At 41.3% G+C, this 24213-nt stretch overlaps 1 protein-coding gene across 1 annotated transcript in view; it reads left to right on the top strand.

Annotated features, from left to right (window-relative positions):
- The window catches only part of GPR158 (G protein-coupled receptor 158), a gene marked incomplete at its 5' end in the record, with an annotated part of 371372 nt that extends 350233 nt beyond the window's left edge, over positions 1–21139 (top strand). The window contains 4 exons of the mRNA XM_019531865.1: positions 8315–8453; positions 12429–12534; positions 17827–17973; positions 18721–21139. Of these exons, the coding sequence (XP_019387410.1) occupies positions 8315–8453; positions 12429–12534; positions 17827–17973; positions 18721–20190 (1862 nt within the window). The remainder of the gene's footprint in view (positions 1–8314; positions 8454–12428; positions 12535–17826; positions 17974–18720) is intronic.
- Positions 21140–24213: the final 3074 nt, after the last annotated feature.

Below are 24213 nucleotides of genomic sequence, written 5' to 3'. Positions count from 1 at the left end.
ATCTTGGTGATCCTCAAGCCCTTCCTTGAGGCCACCAAGGCCCTCAGCACTGGTGATGCCCTCCTTAGCCAGGTGATCCCTGTAGTAAGGGAACTTCAGAGCTAAATAGAGAGCTTCCAGGGGATCAATGTTCCTGGATCGGGCAACCCACTGTCACCAGACCTCCAGGCACTGGTGAGACAGCTAAAGGAGGGCATCAGGAAATGGCTTGGTCCATTACTGTCCACATGCTGGCTGCCATGTGTGACCCGAGGATGAAGGGCATCATATGCAGCAGCCAAAGCCTGAATCAGTGGACAGAAGTGATGGTGAAGAGAGTCAGGGACATTGGAGGCGGGGGGACATGGAAGAGGGGGATCCACTATCCCATGCTAGCATGCCATCCACCAACCAATCTCCTCTTCCACCACAGGCACTGCCAAAGTGGGCCAAGGGCATGGCTACTGCGGTAGGACCCAGAGGTACCAGACCTCACCATCAGGCAGGTAGCACTCAGGCCTTGGTGGCTGCCTACTTCACCAAGGATGTAGAGCTGCTGCTGTGTGGCCCCTTGGCCAACTGGGCAAGCTACAGCCAGATGTGGCCAGATCTGGCCATGGTTGCCCAGGTGCACCTGTCCTAACCACCAATGAGTGTTCCAAGTGAGAGGGGGTTCAGCATTGCTGGGGATGTAGTGACACCCCACTGCACCTGCTTGGATCCTGGTTTGGTGGAGTAGCTGGTGTTCCTCAAGGTGAACCTCCCGCTGCTGGGAATCCCCAAGCTCCACCTGCAGATGCAGTGAGTGCTACCCTCCTCTTTCTGTCTGCACCTATTTCCATTTTATTTTTTTAAACCACTTAATGCCCTGCTCTCAGAGCTGGAGGGGGCAGTCACTGCATCACCAGCCAGCAAGGGAAGAACATGTCCCTGCTGAGCTTCCATGCCAGGATGAACTTGGAGGTATGGTCTATGGGGAAGGAGGGAGCCCCAGGTCTCAGGCATGACCACTAAAACTGCACTCTGCCAGGATCAGGGAGGCCTGGTGGGACTGCTGGTGGTACGGCAGCCCCAGGAAGTACCAGGACCAAGGATCTCCCTGGTGAAAGGTGAGTAGGAGGCACCATGACCTCCAGCCACCACATGCATGCACACAGCCCTGGTTGGGGAAAGCCCAGACCCATCACGTCTTTGACAGGCCTGAGGCTTGCTAGCTGCAGTGGAGTTGTGAGGCTCCAGGTGAGTTTAGCTTAGCTGCCTGGGATGCCAGATTTTGGGTTTAAAAACCATTTGTCAGGCTGAGGAAGCACCTGCAGTTTGTGTGTGTGTTGTTCCTGGGTGGAAGGAATAGTAAAGAAGCCAGAGGCTGGCATCCAATGCAGGCAAGAAATCCAGTCAGTGAAAATGGAAATGGAGGTGAGGGGGTGAGGGACAGGCTGGGGTGGGGGCGGAAGGCAGTAATTACCTGTAGTAATGCAGGTAAAAGTAGAGAGGTAGATTCATAGATTATAGAGTCAGAAGGGACCCAGTGGATCATCATGTCCGACCCCCTGCCCCAGGCAGGAAAGAGGGCCAAGGTCAGACAACCCCAGCCAGGTGTCTATCAAGCCTCCTCTTGAAGACCTCCAAGTTAGGTAATAGTACCACCTCTCTTGGAAGCCCATTCCAGACTGTGGCCACCCTTACTGTAAAAAAAACTCTTCCTAATGTCTAACCTAAATCTACTCTCCACTAGTTTGTACCCATTATTCCTAGTTACTCCTTGGAGCACTGTGGTTAACAGCACATGCCCAATTCCCTGCTGTCCTCCCCTGATAAATTTATAGGGGGCTACAAGGTCACCCCTCAGCCGTCTTTTGTAAAGGCTGAAGAGATCCAGATCTCTCAACCTCTCCACGTAGGGTCTTTCGTGGAGACCACTAATCATGCGAGTGGCCCTCCTCTGAACCCTCTCCAGATTCGCCGTGTTCTTCTTGAAGTGCAGCACCCAAAACTGAATAGTACTCCAACCGTGGCCTGACCACTGCTGCATAGAGGGGGAGCATCATGCATCTGCTAATACACAACAAGGTGCAGTTGGCTTTGTTGATAGCCTCCTTACACTGCTGGCTTATGTTCATCTTGGAGTCAGTTATGACTCCAAGATCTCTCTCAGCCTCTGAGCTGCTGAGGAGGACATCCCCCAACCTGTAGGTGTCCTTCCTAGGTGGAGTACCTTGCATTTATCTTTGTTGAAGTCATCCTATTTCGTTCCGCCCATTGATCCAACCTGTCCAGGTCGGCCTGTATCTGCTCCCTGCCCTCCAGTGTATTAACTTTGCCCCATAACTTGGTATCATCTGTGAACTTGGAGAGGGTGCTCTTCACACCCTCGTCCAAATCGTTGATGAAGATATTAGATAACACTGGTCCAAGGACTGAACTCTGCGAGACCCCACTGCTCACCTCCTTCCAGGCCAAGAACGACGCATCCACCACCACTCTCTGGATACAGTCCCTAAGCCAGTTAGCCACCCACCTGACTATGTAGGCACCCACAACACAGCCCATTAGCTTCCCTATGAGAATAGGATGCAAAGTGTCGAAGGCCTTCCTAAAATCTAGGTAGATAACATTGGCCTCAGCTCCTTTGTCAAGGCAGTGTGTGACCTGGTCATAAAAGGCTATAAGCTTTATCAGGCAGGATCTACCTGTGACCCATGCTGGTTTCCTTTTAGCATCGTTTCCCCTGCTGGGCCTTCACAAATACACTCTTTGATGATTTTTTCCCAGTATTTTCCTAGGGATAGAGGTAAGACTGACTGGCCTAAAGTTACCTGGATCATCCCTTCTTCCCTTCTTAAAAAAAGGGCACCACATTGTGTTTTTTCCAGTCCTCAGGCACCATGAGAGCTCAGACAGCCAAGCCAGCAGTTCAGCCTGGCTAATTTCTTCAGCACCCGTGGATGCAGGTCATCCCGGCCAGTTGACTTGTACCCATCCAGCCCTTCCAAGTGCTCTTTAACTAAGTCAGCACTAACCTTAGGCGGTCTGGTGCCTTTTGGACATCTATCTATGCTCAAGGTAGGGGAATTGTCTTGGTCATTATTAAGAAATACTGAAGAAAATAACTCATTGAAGAGCTCTGCCTTTTTTTCTGCATCAACCATCAATTGACCTGATTTGTCCTGCAGAGGCCCTGTGCTACTCTACACTTTCCTTTTGCTCGCTGTGTATCTGTAGAAGGACTTTTTATTGTCCTTGATTGTTGTAGCCAGTCTAAGCTCCAGTCCTGCCTTGGCCTGCCTAACTGATTCCCTGCAATAGGACACTAGGGTGGTGTATGCCTTCTTGGTGGCTGCCCCCTGCTTCCACTGTCTGTAGATCTCTTTCTTTGCCTCCAGTCTTTCCTGAAGCTCCCTGTTCAGCCAGCGGGGCTTCTTTATCCCCTTAGCCCCTTTCCTGCATAACGGGATAGACTCCTTTTGTTCCCCAAGGATCACTCCCTTGAGAAACTTCCAACCCTTTTGGACCCCCATTAGCTTGATGCTCTTGAGTTTCACCTCCTTACTGACTAGGTTTCTCAGTTTACTAAAGTTGGCCCTTCTGAAGTCTAAAACTTCATTGGGGAAGTCACTGTTTCCCCGAGCACTGCCAGGAGTGACCAGGAATAACGGTCACAAGCTGGCAGAGGGTAGGTTTAGGTTAGATATCAGAAGGCGCTACTTCACACTCAGGGCAGCTAGGGTCTGGAACCAGCTTCCAAGAGATGTGGTGCAGGCTCCTACCCTGGGGGTGTTTAAGAGGAGGTTAGATGAACACCTTGCCGGGGTCATTTGGCCCTAGTACTCTTTCCTGCCATGGCAGGGGGTCGGACTAGATGATCTGCTCAGGTCCCTTCCGACCCTACAAACTATGAAACTATGAAAACTTTAGCATCACTGGATATTTTTCTCACCCTTTGCTGGACAGTGAAATCTACCAAGTGATGGTTGCTATCACCCAGGTTACTGTGTACTCACATGTCCCCCATGAGATCATCCCCTATTGCTAAGACCAGGTCTAACAAGGCGCTACCCCTGGTGGGACTGGACACCATCTGGGTTAGGTGGAGGTCCTGCACACAGTGTAAGAACCTCCATAAGCAGCTTGTTTTGGCCACCTGTTCCTCCCAGCAGATATCAGGGAAATTTAGGTCCCCCATGACCACTGCCTTGCTTGCCTGTGTGGCATCTGAAAGCTGCTTAGAGAATACCTCATCTAGCTCATCATCCTGGGGAGGAGGCCTGTAGTAGACCCCCACTACCAAGCCTTTTTCCTCGGATTCTGACACACAATGCCTCAGTATTCCCCTCCTCCACTCCTGCCTTGATGACAGAATGTGTACTGCTCCTTAACATAGACAGCTACACCCCTGCCTTTTCTCCCCACTCTGTCTCATCTATACAACCTGTACCCCTCAATGCCTACTGCCGAGTCATGCGCTATACTCCTGGCATTTGTGTAAAGACATTTTAGCCCCCCAGTGGCTGCTCTTGGTGTCCATTTGCCTTGATGGCATGTGTTCCCATTAGTGTTTACCTGGTTTGGTCCGGTGCCTTGATTGTGGCTTTCCAACCCTGGGTTCTCCTCGACCATCGGTTCCCTGTTCCCCATCGCACCTAATTTAAAACTCTTCCAAGGAGATCAGCCAACTTGCAGGTTAACAGGTGCTTACCTCTAGGAAAGAGACGGAGATCATCCCATCCTAGGAAGCCTTCTCCCTGGAAGTGCTATTTGTGGTTGTAGAATTCGAATCCCTCCTGAAGACACCATCTCTGGAGCCCTCCCTGATGGCTTTGTTGATAGCCTCGTTACAGTGCCGGCTCATGTTCTTCTTGGAGTCAACTATGACTCCAAGATCCCCCAACCTATAGGTGTGCTGGGGATTCCTCCTCCCTAGGTGGAGTACCTTACATTTATCTTTGTTGAATTTCATCCTATTTCGTTCTGCCCATTGATCCAACCTGTCCAGATTGGCCCGTATCTGCTCCAGGCCCCCCAGTGTATTAACTTTGCCCTGTAACTTGATATCATCTGCGAACTTGAAGAGGGTGCTCTCTGCACCCTCATCCAAATTGCTGATGAAGATATTAAATAACACACTATGGTCCTCTATCAACAAGCGCTTAATGACCAGTCCCTCAGCTCTGGTAATTCAGATTCACAGTGAGACTCTGAAGAACACTGAGTATTTCCCATACCTGGGAAGCCATGTCTCTCAGAAGACATACAACATCAGTGGAGAAATCCAGTATCACCTTAAATGTGCAAAGTGTAGCTTTTGGATGCCTGAGGAGATGGGTATTAAAAAATTATGATACCATATCTGAAACTAAGCTCATGGTTTGTCAAGCAGCTGTGATCCCCACCTCACTGTATGGAGCTGAGATATGGACAACATATAGGAGACACCCCAAGTCACTAAAAAAGTACCATCAATGCTGCCAGTGGAAGATCATTCAAATCTAGTGGAGCATGGGGGGCTCCCCAGCTTGTGTGGCAGCAGGCTCAGAAGTGGACCAGAAGCATGTCAGGTCCACTTCCGGGTTTGCTGCCAAGCACGCAGAGTTCCCCGCCCCGTGCTCCTATGGGATGCTCCATCCACCCCAGCATTGCAGCATTCACAAGCTGCCTGGTACCTCGAGGTATGTAGGAAAAACATTTAAAGCTGAATCCCTGATTCTCCGAATCAGCATTGAATCTTCAGATTCAGATTCCACCAAATCCAATCAGGGACAGTGATCCAAACCACCAAATCGAATAACTTTCCCCAATTCGGGCCAAATCTGAATCTGAATTGAAAATGGTCCATTTCTTATAGTTTGTACCTGGGTATTACGGTAGACAGTGATATTATTTTTTCTTAACCACCATGTCTCTGAGAGACCTGTTGTCTCAAGATTTTAATTTAATGCCGAGTATTTTAGCTTCCCAATCTTGGTTCTTAGAGTTCTGGCATTTGCCTAAATGCACTTTTTATTTGTGCCTAGGTGTCTACTTTGAGGCATCCTGTTAAACTGGGTACCTCTCTTTTTTTGCTGCTCCTCCCTGTTTAATTTGAGCCATTCCATCCTATTCCTCATCCTCTTTGGGAGGATCTGGACTGTTTATTGTTTCAGCCCTAATGGAAGCATCCATCTGGACCATGTGCTGTTTTGTACCTGTCAGCTTTTCCTCCATTTTTAGTTTAAAGGCTGATCTGCACCTTTTTTAATGTTACATGTCAGCAGTTTGGTATCATTTTTGTATAGGAGGGGCAAGCTCCACCTTAACAGGCTCTTCCTGTCTCAAAAGGATTCCCAGTTCCCAATAAACCTAATCCCCTCCTCTGTACACCATCTCCTCATCCACACATTGAAACTCTGCAGATCTGCCTGCCTCCCTGGACTAGAGTGTAGTACTAGAAACATTTCTGAACATGTTTCCAGTGGGGCTCCAGGGCTTAAGTCTCTTCCCTATCAGCCTACGTTTAGCTTCCAAGATATTCTCCTGCGCTTTGTCATTGGTGCCAACATGGATCACCACCTCTGGATCCTTCCCAGCACTCCTAACAAATGGGTCAGTATGTCTCATGAGATTTGCTGTCATGCCAGTCCTCTTGCCCATCACATACTAAACTGTCTGTATTCCTAATAATGTAATTTTCCACTACTACAGTCTTTTTCCTTCTTTTGACTGGAGTTCTCCTGGCTCACTCCCTGCTACCCCTTCCCCATATAAATATCCTCAGTGCAAGAGGATACAGGGACTTCCACTGGAAAGGAGATCCCAGCTAGGGTGTGTTTTTTTTTCATCCTCTCCAGCTTCATGCACTTCAGTCCCAAGACCTTCCTTCTCTTCAGAAGCACTGGAGCTCCACGAATGGAGATGGGACTGTATTACACTGCCCCCATAGGTCTCATCCAAGTACCTCAGCTGTACCAGTTTGACCAGTAAGACCCAGTTATTTTGGATCAAACATTTAGATTCCTAACAAAACTAGAAATTAACCATTTGCCTTTATCCTTCTCCCCATGGAGCTGCTCAGCCAGAGCTGTTTGTAATACTGTTGTATTGCTGCTGAGAGAGTCTTGAGAAAAACAAGGTTTATAAGGTGAAGCAAGACTTTTTTATGGACCTCTTGGCACTTTTATTCTCTGATAAAATATCAGATGAAATGAAATGTTATTTAACACTGAAAATAAAATTATTGGGGTCACTGTGCTCACTGTTTTCTGAGAAAATAAAAGAACCTGTAACTGGTGCTTTTGATAGGGTAAAATGTGATAAAGGTATGTTTCTAATATATCTAACCTAAGGTTTGCAAAGCAATTTCATATATACAGGAAATGGGCAATGGTAAATATAGGGGTATAATGGTACTCATCACAACATTCAGCAAACCCAATCCAATGTAGGCATTGTCATATCTTGACACTGGCTGAGAACTCAGAGAAAGCCCTGGGACATGACTGAAGAGCATGGCCCAGATAGGGTTGGCCACTTCCAGGTCTGTTCTCTCAAAAGCCTCCAAGAATAGTAGATAAGAGGCTGAAAAAGGCAGGTGGGTTCCTGAAATATGAGGTATATTTGGCTAAGGTGAAGTAATTGTGTTAAGAACAAAATGAATCTAATACAAATGTCCACTGGAATCCAAGCTCTAAAGGTAAGATTCAGTTCAGTCAGCTGTAGCAGGAATGATATGAGCTGGCCGTGAGCCTTTACTCATCCTTAATTTGTTTCCTTCATTACCTAATTCTTTCATATTAGGAAGAAATGTGTCACTTGTTCTAATTACCAGATCATTAGGCTTCTCAACAGAGACTCATAATATTCTAATTCAGAGGCAAAACAGAATTAGCTAAACTGAGTGGAGGATGTGTTTTAATCCAAAATGAACTGATATCGCAGTTATAAACCTTTGAAATTAAATGCATAAAATGGTAGTAGCAATTATATCGGCTTCCAGAGCTATAAAAATATATTACAAATATCTCCAAGTTGCTAAGCTAGCATTTGAGAAATGGATATGGATTTATTAGAGGCTTGTCTTTGAATTTGTATATTGAAAAAAATAGACACCCTTGAAGACAAAGATTCTAGATCTAGTTGTACATTGTGTAAAAATTTAAATAGAATGTCTGAAGTGTGTACAGTTTCCACATCTAAAAGTATATTAAGATGTGTGTATGTATATATTTATGAATATATACTGTCTATAAGTGTATATATTTGTATATACACACATATACAGAACATGTTATATAACTTCAAATTTCCTTTCTTTTTCATTTATAAACTAATGGCAAATTATTTCTTTTTGTTCTTCTCACAGCTGAATTTTTATTCCTCTTGTGGGGTGTTTATCTCTGCTATGCAGTGCGGACAGTCCCATCAGCATTTCATGAGCCACGTTATATGGCTGTTGCAGTTCACAATGAGCTCATTATCTCTGCTATATTCCATACAATTAGGCAAGTGATCTGTAGATCTAGTAATTAACTGTTTATCTTTCAGGTTTCTTATGGTGCAATTTAAAAATGGTAAATTGGATAGGATGCATAATAGAAGGTCACATAAATATTTGAATCTGCAAATTAAGCAGTTATTAAACACCAAAATGTTCCCATAGCATTGGAAAATATGTACAGTCAACTTATTTGTCATATAATTATTTTTTTTCAGAATAGTAATTGATTTGTTACTGGCCAGTTAGATTTAAAAAAACAGTCTCTGTGATGCAGTAGATTTCTTAGAACTACTGCCTGTCTCGATTCATTTACACATTGCACACTGGTTTGTATCACTAAGAAATGCAGATAAGCATATTGATTTATGTGAATTCACTATGGTGTGTAAAAGATTGGCAAGTTAAAATCCTGGATTTAAAAAAATTGTATTAGTTTGTGCATGAAGCATAATGATTTATATGCTGCATATAAAAATCAACACTACTACTGCTATTACTAATATAGTGGATACTTATATGATACTGTAGCAATATTTATGAAAATACATTCATTATGAAGTATAATGAGCCTTGAATTTCATAGTGGTAAATTTATTATAAGAATAACAAACAAAGGGTCTCTGCTAGAGTTACATGAAAATGATCCATTTGATTTTTTTTCCAAAACTTCCACTGCAAAAAACAAAAAAATCTCCAGGAAAACCTAACATTATGCACGAGATTCAGTATCTTTTGGGCAACCTCCACTCCTCTCAAATTTTCCTCATCAGATCTCTGCTGACAATGTTCCCATCTACACTCAGTGCCCTGGCTCCTCCTTTTTGCCTGAAGCTCATCTCTGTCTCTCTGTCTTTCTGATACCTTCCTTTATGATTCACCAGTTCCTCCAACAAAATACAGTGAAAATAAATCTTGCCATGTTTCCTTCTTCTAAAAAAGTGATTCTCAACCAGAGTGCCATAAAAGTCTGGGGTGCCTTGAAATCTTTTCACAGGTGCCATGGGGTGCCATACAGTGTTAGATGTGCAAACGTGACTGGCAAAATAAATCAGAGATTTCAACCAGGAATCCATAGTGTCAAAAACATTCTGACCAGCTGTGATCTTTGAGTTTTTTGCAACAGAAGAATTGATCTATTATTTTTCTATAGTCAGAAAAGAGTGAAAACTAAGTGGTGGTGTTTTCTGAGGGCTGCCTCAAACCTATTAAACAGTGCCTCAAGTCTGTCAAGGTTGAAAATCACTCTTCTAAACTCTCTTTTTATTTTCTCCGTCTCTGCTGAGAATTCTGCTCTGCCATTCTAACTTGCAGCCTGAGCCCAGGTACGGACATTACACTTTTACCAGTATAAATGATTGGAAAGCGGTGTGCCCATAATAGAACAGAAGTTTGGTGCACACAGACTGGTTTAAAAATAGCAGAACCCAGACTAAGGTTTGTCCCCCACCCCCCCGGACCAAAAGGTGAAATGTGCGTTCTGTTTACTACCGATGTAAACTACACTGCTTACAGAAAACTGCATAACTTAGATTGATTCTGTCTTAGGCTTTTTGAATGTCTGTACCTAGCCTCACTGTTTTCTTCAACATCTCTTTCTTCTTTACTCTCATAATCTGTCCACATACTAAATCTTCTTTTTTTGTCTCCCTAATACAGGGGTGGTTTACATATAATGTGTACCACAAGTGTCATGGGCAGCCTATGTGTGGCACATGGCAAATGAAGGAGGAGACAGGCAGCAAAGCAGCATGGAAGCAGAAAGAGCACAGAGCAGGGAGCAAGAAGCAGAGCAGCAGACTAGGCAGGGAGAAGGGATGGGAATGGCACCTGGGGAGAGTGTGAGCCTAATTTGTGGCACACCTGCCAAAATACAAATATATGCAAAAAGAAAAAAAAGACCATATTTTGCAAACACGTGTATGTGAAATCTTCTTTTAGCTCCTGGCTGCCAAAATAGATATCAAAGTTTTATTTGTGATATATATTTCTAACATTCCTGTGGCTATGGAATGGTACTCTCTCTTCCTACCAGAATCACAGTGAATCTTAGCCACCATGGTTATTTTTCTTATGGTCTATTTTTTAACAATTGGAAACATGTCTGGTGTCATAGGGAGGACATGACCACCTATCAGGGTGCTAGTTATTGTGTGGGTGGGTATTTGAAAGGCCCCTCTGCATTACAATATTTTTATAGCATAGCTGTGTGGGGTTAGAGTATAAAAAGTTCCCACCCCACAACCAACACAGCCATACCAGGAAAACTCCCAGGTGGACTTAACTCTGATGGCAGAAGGCATCAGAATTTGTGTCTTTTGGGAAAGCTCTAGCATGGAAACCAGCAGAATTGCACCCACATGAGGGGCTCAGCCACATTAGTACTGCCCTTGTAGTATAGATATAGCCCAGGATTGCAGAACGTCATGGAATTGCAGGTTGGAGAATTGCATGGGACAGGGGACTGTGTATAGAATATCCTCTGCTCCATTCCCAAGATCTTCTCTTGAAAAACTAATACAATGTGGGGGAGAGGCGGATAGAATTCTTCTCTGTTCAATAGATTTGATTTAATTTCCTTTCTGATCAGCTCTGCTTTTCAAGTCTGGTAGATTTCCAAGCTTTTTTTTCTTTTTAATATTTTTCTTTTTAATAGTCCTTACAATGGTCAGAGCAGCTGGCATTAAATGAACATTCAATTCCATTGAGATCTCCTGTCTTTTATTAACTAGATGAGCTAGCTCTGATAGAGTATATATATAGCACAGAGAGAGAAAGGGAGTGGTGTAAATCAGAGAAATGAGTTGAAAGAAGCCTAGAATTTATCTAGCCTCAACTCCTGCCAGTGTAAAAATAGTTCCCCATATATCATGATCTACATATTTATTCTATAATCAGTTGTTTTTTACTTGCCTGATTTTTGGACCAGCACTAGCTTGTAACTAAAGGATGACTACAGGTAGTGATTCTTAATGCCTCTTGACAGCCCAAAAGACAACTGAAGTGTTAGGAAAAAAAACCCTTCTAAAATTTAAGTGTGGAAACATCTGTTTAGGTAAGAAGAATTAATAATGATTTATCATGTGCTTGTACCAGCATGCTTACAGTGTAATAAACAACAAATTACCTTGAACTCATTATGACAAATAAGACAGGGTTTCATGCCAGACTAATACCATTAACAAAAGGACATGGTTCCTGGGCAGTGTATACTAGTTAACTTTAAAGAGCTTGCCAATACTATTTCTGTTTTTTTAAACCTTCAAATTACAAGCCAATGGCATGTCTATTCATCCATTTCATTGCTTACCATTGAAATCTTTGGTAACTCACAAATGCAGATAAACCATGCTTCAGCCAGCTTTAACTGCAGAGCTTATTAAACCACTCTTAAAGAAACAAAGAAAAATATTAAATTATTATTGAATTACTGAAGTTTGTACCAGTGTTAAGCCCTGTAGTATTCAGCTGGGAGCTCCTGCAATCAAGGCCATTTCTGTTCCACATTAAAATGTATTTCAGTTTAGTTCTCTGTTTTAACTATAGCCTACGTTATAACTTGTCAGACCTTTCCTGTAACAGCAACTTAGGATCATCTAATATTTATGAAATGCACTGCAAGTGATATAAATCAATATGATAATTAAATAACTTAAAACTGAAGGTCCAATTCTCATTTTATATAAACTGTTACAGATTAACTAAAGTCAAAAAAGCTGTGACAGTTTATACCAGCTGGAGATGTGGCTTAGCAGGGTCAGATTAAATGGTGGACCACATCATTTAAGGTTTGCATTTTTTTTTCTCAGGTCCTTTGGAGTTATCATACATGTGTAACCTTTAGTCTGTACCAGAGTTATGCAAGCCAAACTTATTCATATTTGATCTTTATATAAAAATGATCTCCAGGAATATTAAGATTCTTAGATTTATGCATTGAAAAAGAAAGATGAAATGCCAGCTCTCCAAATTCTACTTTCAGATTTATTCTTGCCTCGAAACTTCAGTCTGATTGGATGTTGATGCTGTTTTTTGCACATACACACTTGACTGTAACAGTTACCATTGGGCTGCTTCTGATTCCAAAGGTATGCCGTTGTTGTTATTTTTTCTTACTAATCAACAGAAATATATAATTGTGCACACATGTTCTTTCTTAAATTACCAGGTTATTGGAAGAGGAGGATTACGTTTTTGGTCCAGTAACAAAGATTTGTTTTCAGTCCTCTTTTGTTAAAATATTTGGGGAAACTAATACATTTCTATTGAAGCAATCGAGTTAAACATCCTTTATTGTTGATATCATTGATAAATTGTATCACCATATTTAATTTTACTTTGTCAATTATGGACCTATGTACCATATTTTTATAGATTTATGATCTGATTTATCATTATATTTATACTTTAACCATTTATACTGTATTTATACTTAATTATGTTAATTCTAGGAGTAGGAATAGTGTTTTTATAATGGTTGGCTTAATTTTATTATTATATTTGTATTTCTGTTATTTTTGCTTACATTTATTTATATTATGGCTGTATGTTTGTCTTGTTGTTTTCAGGAGCAAAGCTTTTAACCAAAATCCTTAATAAATTGAATTGAATTGAATTTCTGGAATTCTACCATTAAACTATTTCTGGCCTTTGATAATCAATATTTTTCTGTTAAGTGTAAAATCATAAGCTAGTGTTCATATTAGTAAATCAGAAGACTCTTGCTGCCTTTCAGGATTTAGGAAATAAGCTGTTTTAAAAGTATTGCTATGAGATGTGTCTAAATTAAGAAGAGGCTTAGAAACTATCCAGTGAATTATTCTTCAGGGTTTGACTTTATTATTGTCTTTTGGTCTTAGTTTGTTCATCTATTTCACTTCTAGAAATGTTTAATCTTAGAGTGGACTTGCTTGATGAATAACAGTAAGACAGTTCACAAAACAGTATTTCGTTTACGTAGACTTAACATGGTGAATATAATATGGGAGCCCTACATAAAATCTGTTCATTTTGGTCTATGTTGGGAGGGAGAAAATTGTGATATCCAGCCTGTATTAGGTATGGCAGTCTCTACAGCTTATAGTAAGATGGTGTTTGGGAAGAAGGTGTAGTATCTACAGTCAGAATGTGTGACACTGAAAAAAAAGATATTGTGGTTCCTTGATGTCATATGGAAATCAGGCTGGTATTGTCTCAATCCAAAAGAAATTATTTGTTTAGCTGACTCTGGTTAATGTAACTATGTTGGTAGGGGGGGAGAAAGTGCCTTAGATTTGTAGAATGGAGAATGGGAGATCATAGGAAAGTAGGGTTGGAAGGACCTCACGAGGTCATGCTCCCAGCTGAAGGTAGGATCATCCCTGACTAAAGTATCCCAGCAAAGTGTCTATCCAACCTGTTCTTTAAAACTTTCCAGAAGGGAGATTCTACAGTTTCTCTAAGTAACCTGTTCTAATGCTTGACCACCCCTGTAGTCAGAAAATTCTCCCTAATCTCCAACATAAATTTCACTTTCTGAAGCTTGAAGTCCTGTCCTCAATGGTTATGAAAAAAAACCCATTTCCATCCTCTCTATAATTGCCCTTCAGGTATTTGAAGCTTATTTTCAAATCCCTCTTCAGTCTTCTTCAGATAGTGAGAAGTGAGATAGTGGTGAGGAATGGAGTTGCTTAAACTAATCTCTTAGAAACACCTACAGTTTAATGCTGTTCAGCATTATCAGACCCTATATTTAGTTTCTTATAAATTTCCCATGTGTGAACTTGAAAAATCTGAGTTCATGCCCTGTCAGTGGAAGGCAAGTTAGAGTTTGGCAGCAAAATGTATCAAAGACTCTCTCTGGGCAGAACGTGCTCTGTCATAGGGCTGCAGGAATGTGGAAGGCTTTTTCTGGCCAGTGTCTCAGGACTGCTGTGATCAGACAGAGGAAATGAGATCAGGAAGACTTCCTTGCATTCTCATTACTAGTGTTCAGGTCTTCTTGACTTGAACGGAGAAAGGACAAAATCAAGACCCAGGATTGAGGAAAGAAGAAGTTAGGACAAGAAATGGGAGATGTGGAAGATGGAAGAAGAGTGAGACCAAGTGAGGAGTTAATGGGGACCTAAGGATAGCTGGGACTAACTGGTTAAGAGATATGAGGAGTGTAGGAAGGCTCGAACGGGCAAATGGGGTGATGGGAAGACTACCTAGGAAATGAGACTAGGTTTGATATCAAACACTCAAAAAATAGCAACTAGGACAGGCTAGATAAGGTGATTTGGACTGAGACAAGGAGTCAGTGGGGGTCAACAGTATTAAAAAATGGGTGCAGGAGGAAAGAGACAGGACTTGGAAAAAGACAAGATGGCAGCAACAGAGTAGAAGCATGCTCCCCTTCAGATCCTGGAAATGTACCCAAGATTTCTCAGTCCTGCCATTCTTGTGAAACCCACTGGTAAAACATGTGTTTTATTTCCCTTTAGTCCAGGGTGCTCAACCTCCACCCTGCAAAGCCTTGACATCCAGTTCACAGCGGTCCCCACAGGTCGGGAAATTTGGCAGTGGGGAAGCAGTAGGAGCTACCCCCTGCCCACCCCTCCCTAGTGCCAAATTCCCAAGCCCTACAGAGTGGGTTACAGCCAGGAGACAATCCTCCACTAGCACAGCCAGATTAGGGCCAGGCCATGCACCCATTGCTCTGTGCAGCTAGTTCGGAACCAGCTCATGTCCCTTTCTCCATTCACCATCATGGGTCTGGACCATACCCACTTCCCTCCACCCACCCCAGTTGGGGCCAGATTACACCTCCTTCCCTTCCCCCTGGCCAAGTTGAGACTGGGCACCACAACTTTCCTCCTGCAGGGCTGGACCCCCCTCATGTGCAGCTGGTTTGGAGCTGGACCATGCCTCCTTCCCTTACCCACAGGGCTGGGCTATGCCCCCTTTCCTCCCACCCAGCCCGGCTGGGGCCAGGCCATGTCCACTTCCTCCTGCAGGGTCGGGTCATGCCTTCTACCTCCTTAGGGCTAGATCAGCCCATGGGACCAATTTGGGGCTAGACTATGCCCCCTTACCCCACACAGCTGGATTGGGGCTGGGTTTCCTCTTGGCCCTCCTCTGCAAAGGCAGATAGGACGCCACTGCATCTGCCCTGGTTGCCAGTTTGGGTCCACTGGCCAGATCTGGCCTGTGTAGGGACCAGGCTCTGCCCATCCTGTCAGTTGCTATTAGGGGTAGTGTGCAGTTCCATCTACCACATATTCTCGTATTTTGTTAAATACAATTTAAATACATATTGGTGTAATACAGGGCCCTCTGCTGTATATTATTTTTTCTCATTGTTTAGGGTTCTGCCAATCCTGTCTTTCTCCCTGCTGTATTTAGCAGTAGAGAAAAGTGACTTAATATTGGAGAGGAATTTTTACGAGCACATGGACTTTAAAGCAAATTTATTTATACGGCATTTTGTTCCATTAGCACTGGATTTTCAAAGGATCGAATAAATACCATTTCAGTGTGATGTGTTCTTGTGACAATGAAATTCTGGATGATATGATTAGAATATAGCATTCTTTGTGCAGAAAATCCCATCAAAACATTGACTTCATAATGATGGTGTTGTAAAGACCCATAAAATTTTACTTACATAATAGTCCAAAGCACAAGGACCAAAGAGGATATTAAGGGTAAAAATAAAACAAAAACCTTCACACTTAAGTTTGACATAATTCTCAGCTCACCCTGCTGCTATTTATAACTATTGCTGATGTCTCAAAGCAGTGCATGCTCTTATCTATCAAATATACCTAAAATAGCGAGTCATACCAATGCAAGATTGTGATGCAAACTTTGAATATCCTGCAGTCATTTTTACTGATCTAATGTTTTTAGTAATGGTATATATTTTCTTTTTCATATCCACTTGCTTTTTAAAGCATGTTAAAAACATCATTTTCCACCAAGTTTTTTTAAAATTAATCTTTCTCAAGCTATATCTCAGAGACACAGATTAAAATTCCCTTTCCTATATATTTTCTGAGTGCCTCTTCACAGAGGTTTCACCTTACATCTTGACAAATTCTAGAAAACAAGAGACTAAATGTGACCATAATTATACAGACGAAATCCCATATGCTATGATGTAAAGACATGGAGTCAATGAGGCTGTACCAGTTTATAACAGCTACTCTCTGGCTCATATTAATAGGGGCAAGTGAACCAGTATGAATAAAAAAGGAACAGATTCAAACCTTTTTTCCCCCTTTGGAGTGAACCTTTGTTAAGATTAAGGTAGGATTGGCTAACTATTTTTCTCCTTATTTTTCATAGTAAGCACATCTTGTGTTCATAACACAGCCCTGGGGTTGGGAAAGCCCAGCCACTCACCACAGTTCTGGACCTGAGCTGTTTTAACTCCCCTGATGCTGACCAGCCTAGCTCCCCACAAGTTACTTGTCTTTGGCTGCCAGAACCTCCTCCCAGCAAATGGTGAACACTTGCACACATGAGATCCCAACTCATGGTTAGGTGGCTTACACTAGACTAGAGCCAGGTCACGCAAATGCTTAGAATCATTGAAAATTAGGGTTGGAAGGGACCTCAGGAGTTCATCAAGTCCAACCCCCTGCTCAAAGCAGGACCATACCCAAATAGATCATCCCAGCCAAGGCTTTGTCTAGTCAGGTATTAAAAACTTCCAAGGATGGAGATTCCACCACCTCTCTGGGTAACCTGTTCCAGTGCTTTACTACCCTCCTAGTGAGAAAGTTTTTCCTAATATCTAACCTAAAATTCCTTGCTCCAACTTGAGACCATTGCTCCTTGTTCTGTCATCTGCCACCAGTGAGAACAGTCTAGCTTGATCCTCTTTCAAATTCCCGTTCAGGTAGTACAAGTCTGCTATTAAATTCTCTCTCAGTCTCCTCTTCTCTAGACTAAATAAGCCCAGTTCCCTCAGTCTTTCCTCATAAGTCATGTTTGCACCCTTGTCTCCTCCTTTTTTTGGTCAAGACATAAAATGGGAGAGCTACAATATGCAAGATTATTACACTCTGGGCAAAGGTTATTTTTGTGGTATTCGCAGCCTCCTTGAAAGAACTAGAAATCCTGCACCTAGTTTAATCCTAGAGATTTGGATAAGCATAGAAAGCTAGGAATGATTTTTTTAAATGAACCTCTAAACCTTTTCAGGCTAACCAACCACTAAAAATAGTACCCAATCTATAAAAATAATATTCTGTACTATATTCCCTGTTCTAATAACATTTATGTGGTGATTGCAACCATTTGAGGCCAGATGGGTAAAATGGAGTGTGAAGCATAGTTGTATACTTTAGAACATTAACATTAAACTTAACAATATGTTAACTGCAGCATCCTCTTACAAATATGTATTTCAGTTTTCCCACTCAAGCAATAATCCTCGAGATGATATAGCTACTGAGGCATATGAAGATGAACTTGACATGGGTCGATCTGGGTCCTACCTAAACAGCAGTATCAATTCAGCATGGAGTGAACATAGTTTGGATCCTGAAGACATCAGGGTAACTACTATGCTTTTAAGAGTAATTTGTTCTTAAGAAGTGTTTTTCTAAACTCTGAGCTACACCGGTTTGATTTGTTTTTACTGCAGACGCACAGCAAAATGAGCCATTTTGTGTCTAGCAAGAACTGTAGTATCAAGTCATGTGACATACATTTAGGAAAATACACAAATGCAGACAGGGCTTTGTTGTATGCTATTAAGAGATTCACTCAAGATTGAATGGTTTGAAATATCCCTGGCGTGACCCATTTTGGGAACAGAGGCTCTTCTAGCCAGTTTTGAAATATGACCACTGACACAGTGATATGTCATTTGTTGTCATCATATAATATATAAATATATGAAACCTAATAATCTGCTCAAATGAGATCCCTGCTTGATTGGATAAAAGGACTACTTCTGATTGAATTGGTTTCAGTGTATGCTATCCAAAATACAGCCTAATTGTCCACTGCATGCCAGGTGAATAGTGAAAATACGTCATGACTGCATATTAAACCTGGCATGTTATATGCCATGAGACCATATTCAATGGTAACTATTCTATGCAGTGGGTGTAGGTCTGAATTTACCTTTATAATAAAAATATTGTAATTAAGTACATGGAAAAATGGCGAACACTAGAAAAGTCATAGTAAATAATTCAATATAATGTTCAGTTCATTCTAATCTAAATGCAGGTCACCTAGCCTGGTTAGTGGCCTTGATTTGTGTTGCACATATTAGTTTTGCTTTTGTTTTGCAGGATGAGTTGAAGAAACTGTATGCACAACTTGAAATCTACAAAAGGAAAAAGATGATTGCTAATAACCCACATCTTCAGAAAAAGCGGTGCTCAAAAAAGGGCTTGGGCCGCTCAATAATGAGACGAATTACTGAAATCCCTGAGACAGTCACCAGGCAGTGCTCTAGGGAGGATAAAGACCTTATGGAGCACAGTTCTGCAAAAAATGCTGCTTTAGTGAGAAAAGCCCCCCAGGATGCCACCAGTTATGTAAAGCCAAAAGAGGAGTCTTTGAAAAACAGAGTCTTTTCATTAAAAAAGTCCCACAGCACTTATGATCATGTTAGAGATCAAACGGAACAGCCTAATAGCTTAACTACAGAAAGTGCAGAAGTTATAAGTACAGAGAACTCACTGCTGGATTCTTTGAGTGGAAACAAATTAACAAAAAAAGCAACGGAAAAAGTTGAAGCTGTGTCCACTGAATCTGTCCCTTTGGTGTGCAAATCTGTAAGCGCACATAACTTAAGTGCAGATAAGAAGCCTCTGCATCCAAGAACGTCTGTGTTACAGAAATCTCTTAGTGTTATTGCTAGTGCCAAGGAAAAGACTCTGGGATTAACTGGTAAAATGCAAAGCCTGGAAGAAAACAGCAAATCCCATAAATCTCAACAGAAAGGTAAGGAGGCCAGCAAAAAGCACTCAGTCTCAGATAAAGGGGAGCAAAAAGATTCCCATCGGAAGAATTCTACCCACTCTGAGGAGGCAAAAAAACCCCATAAATCTGGAATCATGAAACAGCAAAAGGTTAGTCAGATGTCTGCAAATTCTGACACAGGCCTGGCTAAGTCACTGCATAAGGACAATTTTGACATTGCAGAGGTTTGTCCTTGGGAGCTCTATGACCAAATGCCTGGTCCTGTGCCTTCTGAATCTAAAGTTCAAAAACACGTGTCTATTGCTTCCTCTGAACCAGAGAAAAGTCACCCTTCCCAGCCAAAGGGGAAATCTCATCACAAGCTTAAGACAGCTGAAGGATATCAGCAGTCAAATCAGAAGAGCACAGAGAAATCTGAAGCATGTGCTCGGGAGACACAAGAGCAGCAGTTTTTGGAAGATGAGAAAAAACATTTGAATTCCAAGTCTCAGGTTGTCCCTGGGCTTAAATGTGAGAGTGTTAATAAATACACAGCAAATACTTGTGCAGGGGAATCTGAGGAACTTCCCCCTAAAGCAGCCATGCAAGCAGTAGAAAAGGAAAAGCTCAATCAATTGGGAGAACAGAAAAAAAATGCATCTTCCTCTGCGGGAAATATGCTTTCATCTGACTCTTATAAACCAAGCAGTAACTTACAGCAGACTTTAACATCTCGAGCCGAAGTCTGTCCATGGGAGTATGACACACCAGATTTACCAAATGCAGAAAGAAGTGTAGCTTTCTCGAACACATCTGCTTTAAGTGCAAATAAAACAGCAACACCTCAAAAATAAGAGGTTTTGGACTGACAAGAGTAGCAACTCCAGAAAGAAAGATTACAGAAAGGAGGAAAGAAAGAGGGCAAGTAGGCCAAAAGAATCTGAAAATTCCTAAGGAGATTACTGAACCAAGGGGATCAGCACAACAAATAAGTGGGAAATTGGCAAAGTGAATTATTCATATTGTTGTTGTTTATTTACTGAGTGCCAACAATGTGATGAGTGGTGTCCAGAACATGGTCCCTGCTCTAAGAAGTTTACAGTCTAAATGAATGAAATCTGCCTTTACCAAATCATCTCTCTTTCACAAACAGGAAAAAAAAATAATGGCTATGACAAGCAAACACCACAGATGTTAACAGAATTATCCCTAAAGGCTCCCAACTGCTTGCAACTTGCCCTTGGGACTCTAAAGATCCAACAGGAGTATGGCACAGAGAAAGTCTTGATGGCAAAATTTGGGATCAATGAGCAGCTTACCGAAAAGACGACTTTTCACTTTACTTATTTAACCTTGATAGCACTGCTAACTTAATGCATCCCAAAAATACATTTTATATAATGATTGCTCTCATTTTCTTATTAATGTATGTTTAAGTACATTGTTGTGTCTCATATTAAAGCATTCCAGATTGTATAATTTTTGCAAATAACTTTGATATTATGTGACACAACAACATATTTATGCAATCTGCAGATACTCTATTGTTATTGCAACTTAAAATACCTGCTGTAGATTTTATTTATAGAATTACAGTAAGCTTTCACTGGCTATGAAAGCCATACCTTGTATGGGAAAATACCTTTGTTTTCTTTTCCTGTGATTTTTATAGTGTGAGTTTTTATTTTATTCTTTATTATTTAAAATTATCGTTTGATACTGTATTATTCAGGGGTTTTATACCAGGTAAGTTACTCATCTTGCCCTTTTTTGTTAATGCTCATAAACTTTGTTATTAGTGGAGATCAAATTGTCTTAGCTGCATATTCTGGTAAGTCCAAGGACAACTTATCTGTTGTTTGTTACAAACCTGGCTAATTTCATATTATCGCTGCAGAGCTCCTGCTTTTATCATCCATCATCATCATCATCTTTCTCAGCAATTTACACTGAGAATTTTCTTCTAAAGGATAAAAACAAGAATGATAAAGACTACACTTAAGAGTATGAACCACAAATGTACAATTTCGGGAGATATTGCAGGTTAGCTGGTTTAGAGCTGCAGTATGTTGTTTATCCTGTTGGTAAACTTCCATGAACCAGATGTGTAGAATCAGAAAGAGAAAAAAGGAGCCCCAAAAGAATATTTCCCCCCCACGAAATGCAGTCAAAAGATAGAAAAGGAAAAGGGCATCTAATCCCACCCCAAAAGTACTTAGAAATGTTTGTCTGATGTATATATGTAAATGTTAGATAAAATTTAATATTTTATACAAAATTAATACCCAGTAATAACTAAGGTTTTTATCCTGCACATAAGCTTAATTTTATACACTAGTCTGTTCCCTGTTCAAGACAAAGAGACTTTCAGCTAATTCCAAGTAAAACATGTGAAAAAGAGGCCTTGGCAGGATCAGGACAGAAGAGGGTGACAAAGACTAATAATAATAACAGTAGGCCAGGTCCATTTAAGTGTCGTATTACTAAGGTACCTTTGGTACTTCATTTATTGCTGACTCTTATTGGTGCTGTACAATATGCAAAAATAAAGGAACACCCAGTCATAAAGTTTTTTTTAAAAGAGATGATGAAATTCACTGGGAAAACCCGTCATAAGATTAATTTAATGGTTTGTCGTTTTATATACATCTGTATATATCTATATCTATGTATCTATAGATATGTATAAAACAACAAATATATAGATATCTATCTATATTGATCTATATATTTATATATATAGATAGATATAAAATATCCTATTTAATATATCCTATTTAATGCACACATGCACATACATATATATTGATAAACTGACCTGTGGGCCTCATAGAAGATGGGGGGTTTTAAGAGAAACTCTAATGACAAGAAGGGCTTGGGTAAATTGGGATGTAGAGAGTACTTTCTTGCCTTTCCCGAACTGAGAGACAGGCAGAGAGTCCACTTGGGTCAAACTATGGAAGGGGAGAGGAAAATATATGACCCTGCCTCCAGGACTGTGCCTGTTTTTGAAGGAAAAAAATAATCTGAGTATGCATGTAGTTCTTCTTCCCTGACCAGACTTTATCCAGGGCCTGACGCAAACCTCACTGAAGTCAGCAAGGCTTTTCCCATTGACTTCAATGGGATTTGTATGAAGTCTCATGTGCAAGCCCTGATTCCCTTGCGGGTATGTAGGCTTCATTCTGAGAATGGATAGACCTCTGTATGTCACCAAGCATGTGGAGCCCTGAAGGAACATACTAAGCCCCCGTTGGAGTAGTGCACAGTCTTTTCAATTTAATCCACTGATATAGCTGTACTCTGCAGCATAGTAAAGAGAGGACTCCATCTAAGGTTCCTTCTCTAGTTTACTAAGGGGACATCATGGGCTGGCCAGTCTTAGACATGTTCCTTTTCCAGAGGGCTCTGTGGCTCCATTGCCATGGACAGTACTCATGCTTGCAGCTGGGATGTGTCAGGAACTGGTGGAGGACATACTCTGTACACACCCACTGTGCCTTTTAGATGAAGTGCCCAGGGGAGGCGTGGTGCCCTGCCATGACTTTACCCATCCTGACATCATGCTGTCCTCTGTGCATTCCTGTACAATGGAGTGAGTGGATTGCCTCTGTTACATGGTAGCCATGTTCATGTAGGCCTCCATACCAAGCCATACCCCATGCATATAGCTGTGCTTTCTTTTGTGTTAGGGGCAGGATGAAGTCCCTTGGCATGACTGTATTTGTGCCACTACTGCCCCATCTGCTGATTGCTTTTCTTTTATTTTGCTTTGAAGATAACTTGAGAAGGAAGCTCATTAGAAACAAAGAAATAAGGCCAGATCCTTAACTAGTGTACTCAACATAACTGTACCATAATTATGGAGTGATTTATACCAACCCAGGATCTGCTGCATAATTTATAGTTTTGGTTTGTTTTCTTTCACCCTGAAGGCTGCTCTTGCTACTTAAAAATTGTCCACTATTTTCAGGGTTGTTCTATGGTTTTCTACATTGTTCTTGTCACATACCAAAAGGCTGGTGAAATTTAGACCTATTTTAAAACCAGTGTACATCTTAAGGGATGATTTTTCTTGTTCATTCAGCCACTGAAATTGGGTTTTGGGTTTAATTGGTACTTTAGCAAACAGAGGGCCAAACTTCACTCAACTGTTATATTTCACTATGACACTGCTAGAAACATTGCTTAAGGAAGACATACTAAGTTATGCCTAAATGATGTTCTATAGATTTTTCTCCACCAGCATATATTAGCTAGATTGCTTAGTAGTCTTTTTCTGGAGTTCCATTGTCATTATTCAGCCACAAGAAATGCAACTCTAGAATTAAGGTGTTTTCTAGCAGATCTGTTAAGAACGATAATCACCAAGGTCACAAACATTTGCTAGGTTGTCCTTTTCAAATGCATGTGCAAGTTGCATTTCTCCTTTGTTTCTAAGCCATGGTTTATAAATAATTAGATTTATACCAATACTAATAGACTTGTATATTTTATGCAAGAAATATATGCTTTAAAATATAAATAATTAATCACCCATCATCAGCTTTGGTGGCATTATAGGTCTGAAAACAAACAATACTTTTATATTTGCTCTCCTGAGGCTTTTGCATGTATATGATGACAGGCAGGCCTGAGAAAACACTGCCTTTTAACATTTTAGCTACTCAGAGTTGTAGAGTAAATAAAGCTGTAAGTCTATTCACTTTATTATGTGGTTCTTATAAGAATATTATCTGGCAACCTACAGCATCCACCATGAAATACTTGCTAGATTTATGTTGTAATGTGTCACAGCATGTAAATAATGTACCTTCTCTGCAATAAAGCACATTTATATGAAATCTGTTTGTGGTCCTTTTATGCTGTAGTATTGT

This window comes from Crocodylus porosus, unplaced genomic scaffold, assembly GCF_001723895.1.
Source record: "Crocodylus porosus isolate Cpor-Errol unplaced genomic scaffold, CroPor_comp1, whole genome shotgun sequence".
Lineage (NCBI taxonomy): Eukaryota > Metazoa > Chordata > Crocodylia > Crocodylidae > Crocodylus > Crocodylus porosus.
This window is presented reverse-complemented; position numbering and strand designations above follow the sequence as displayed.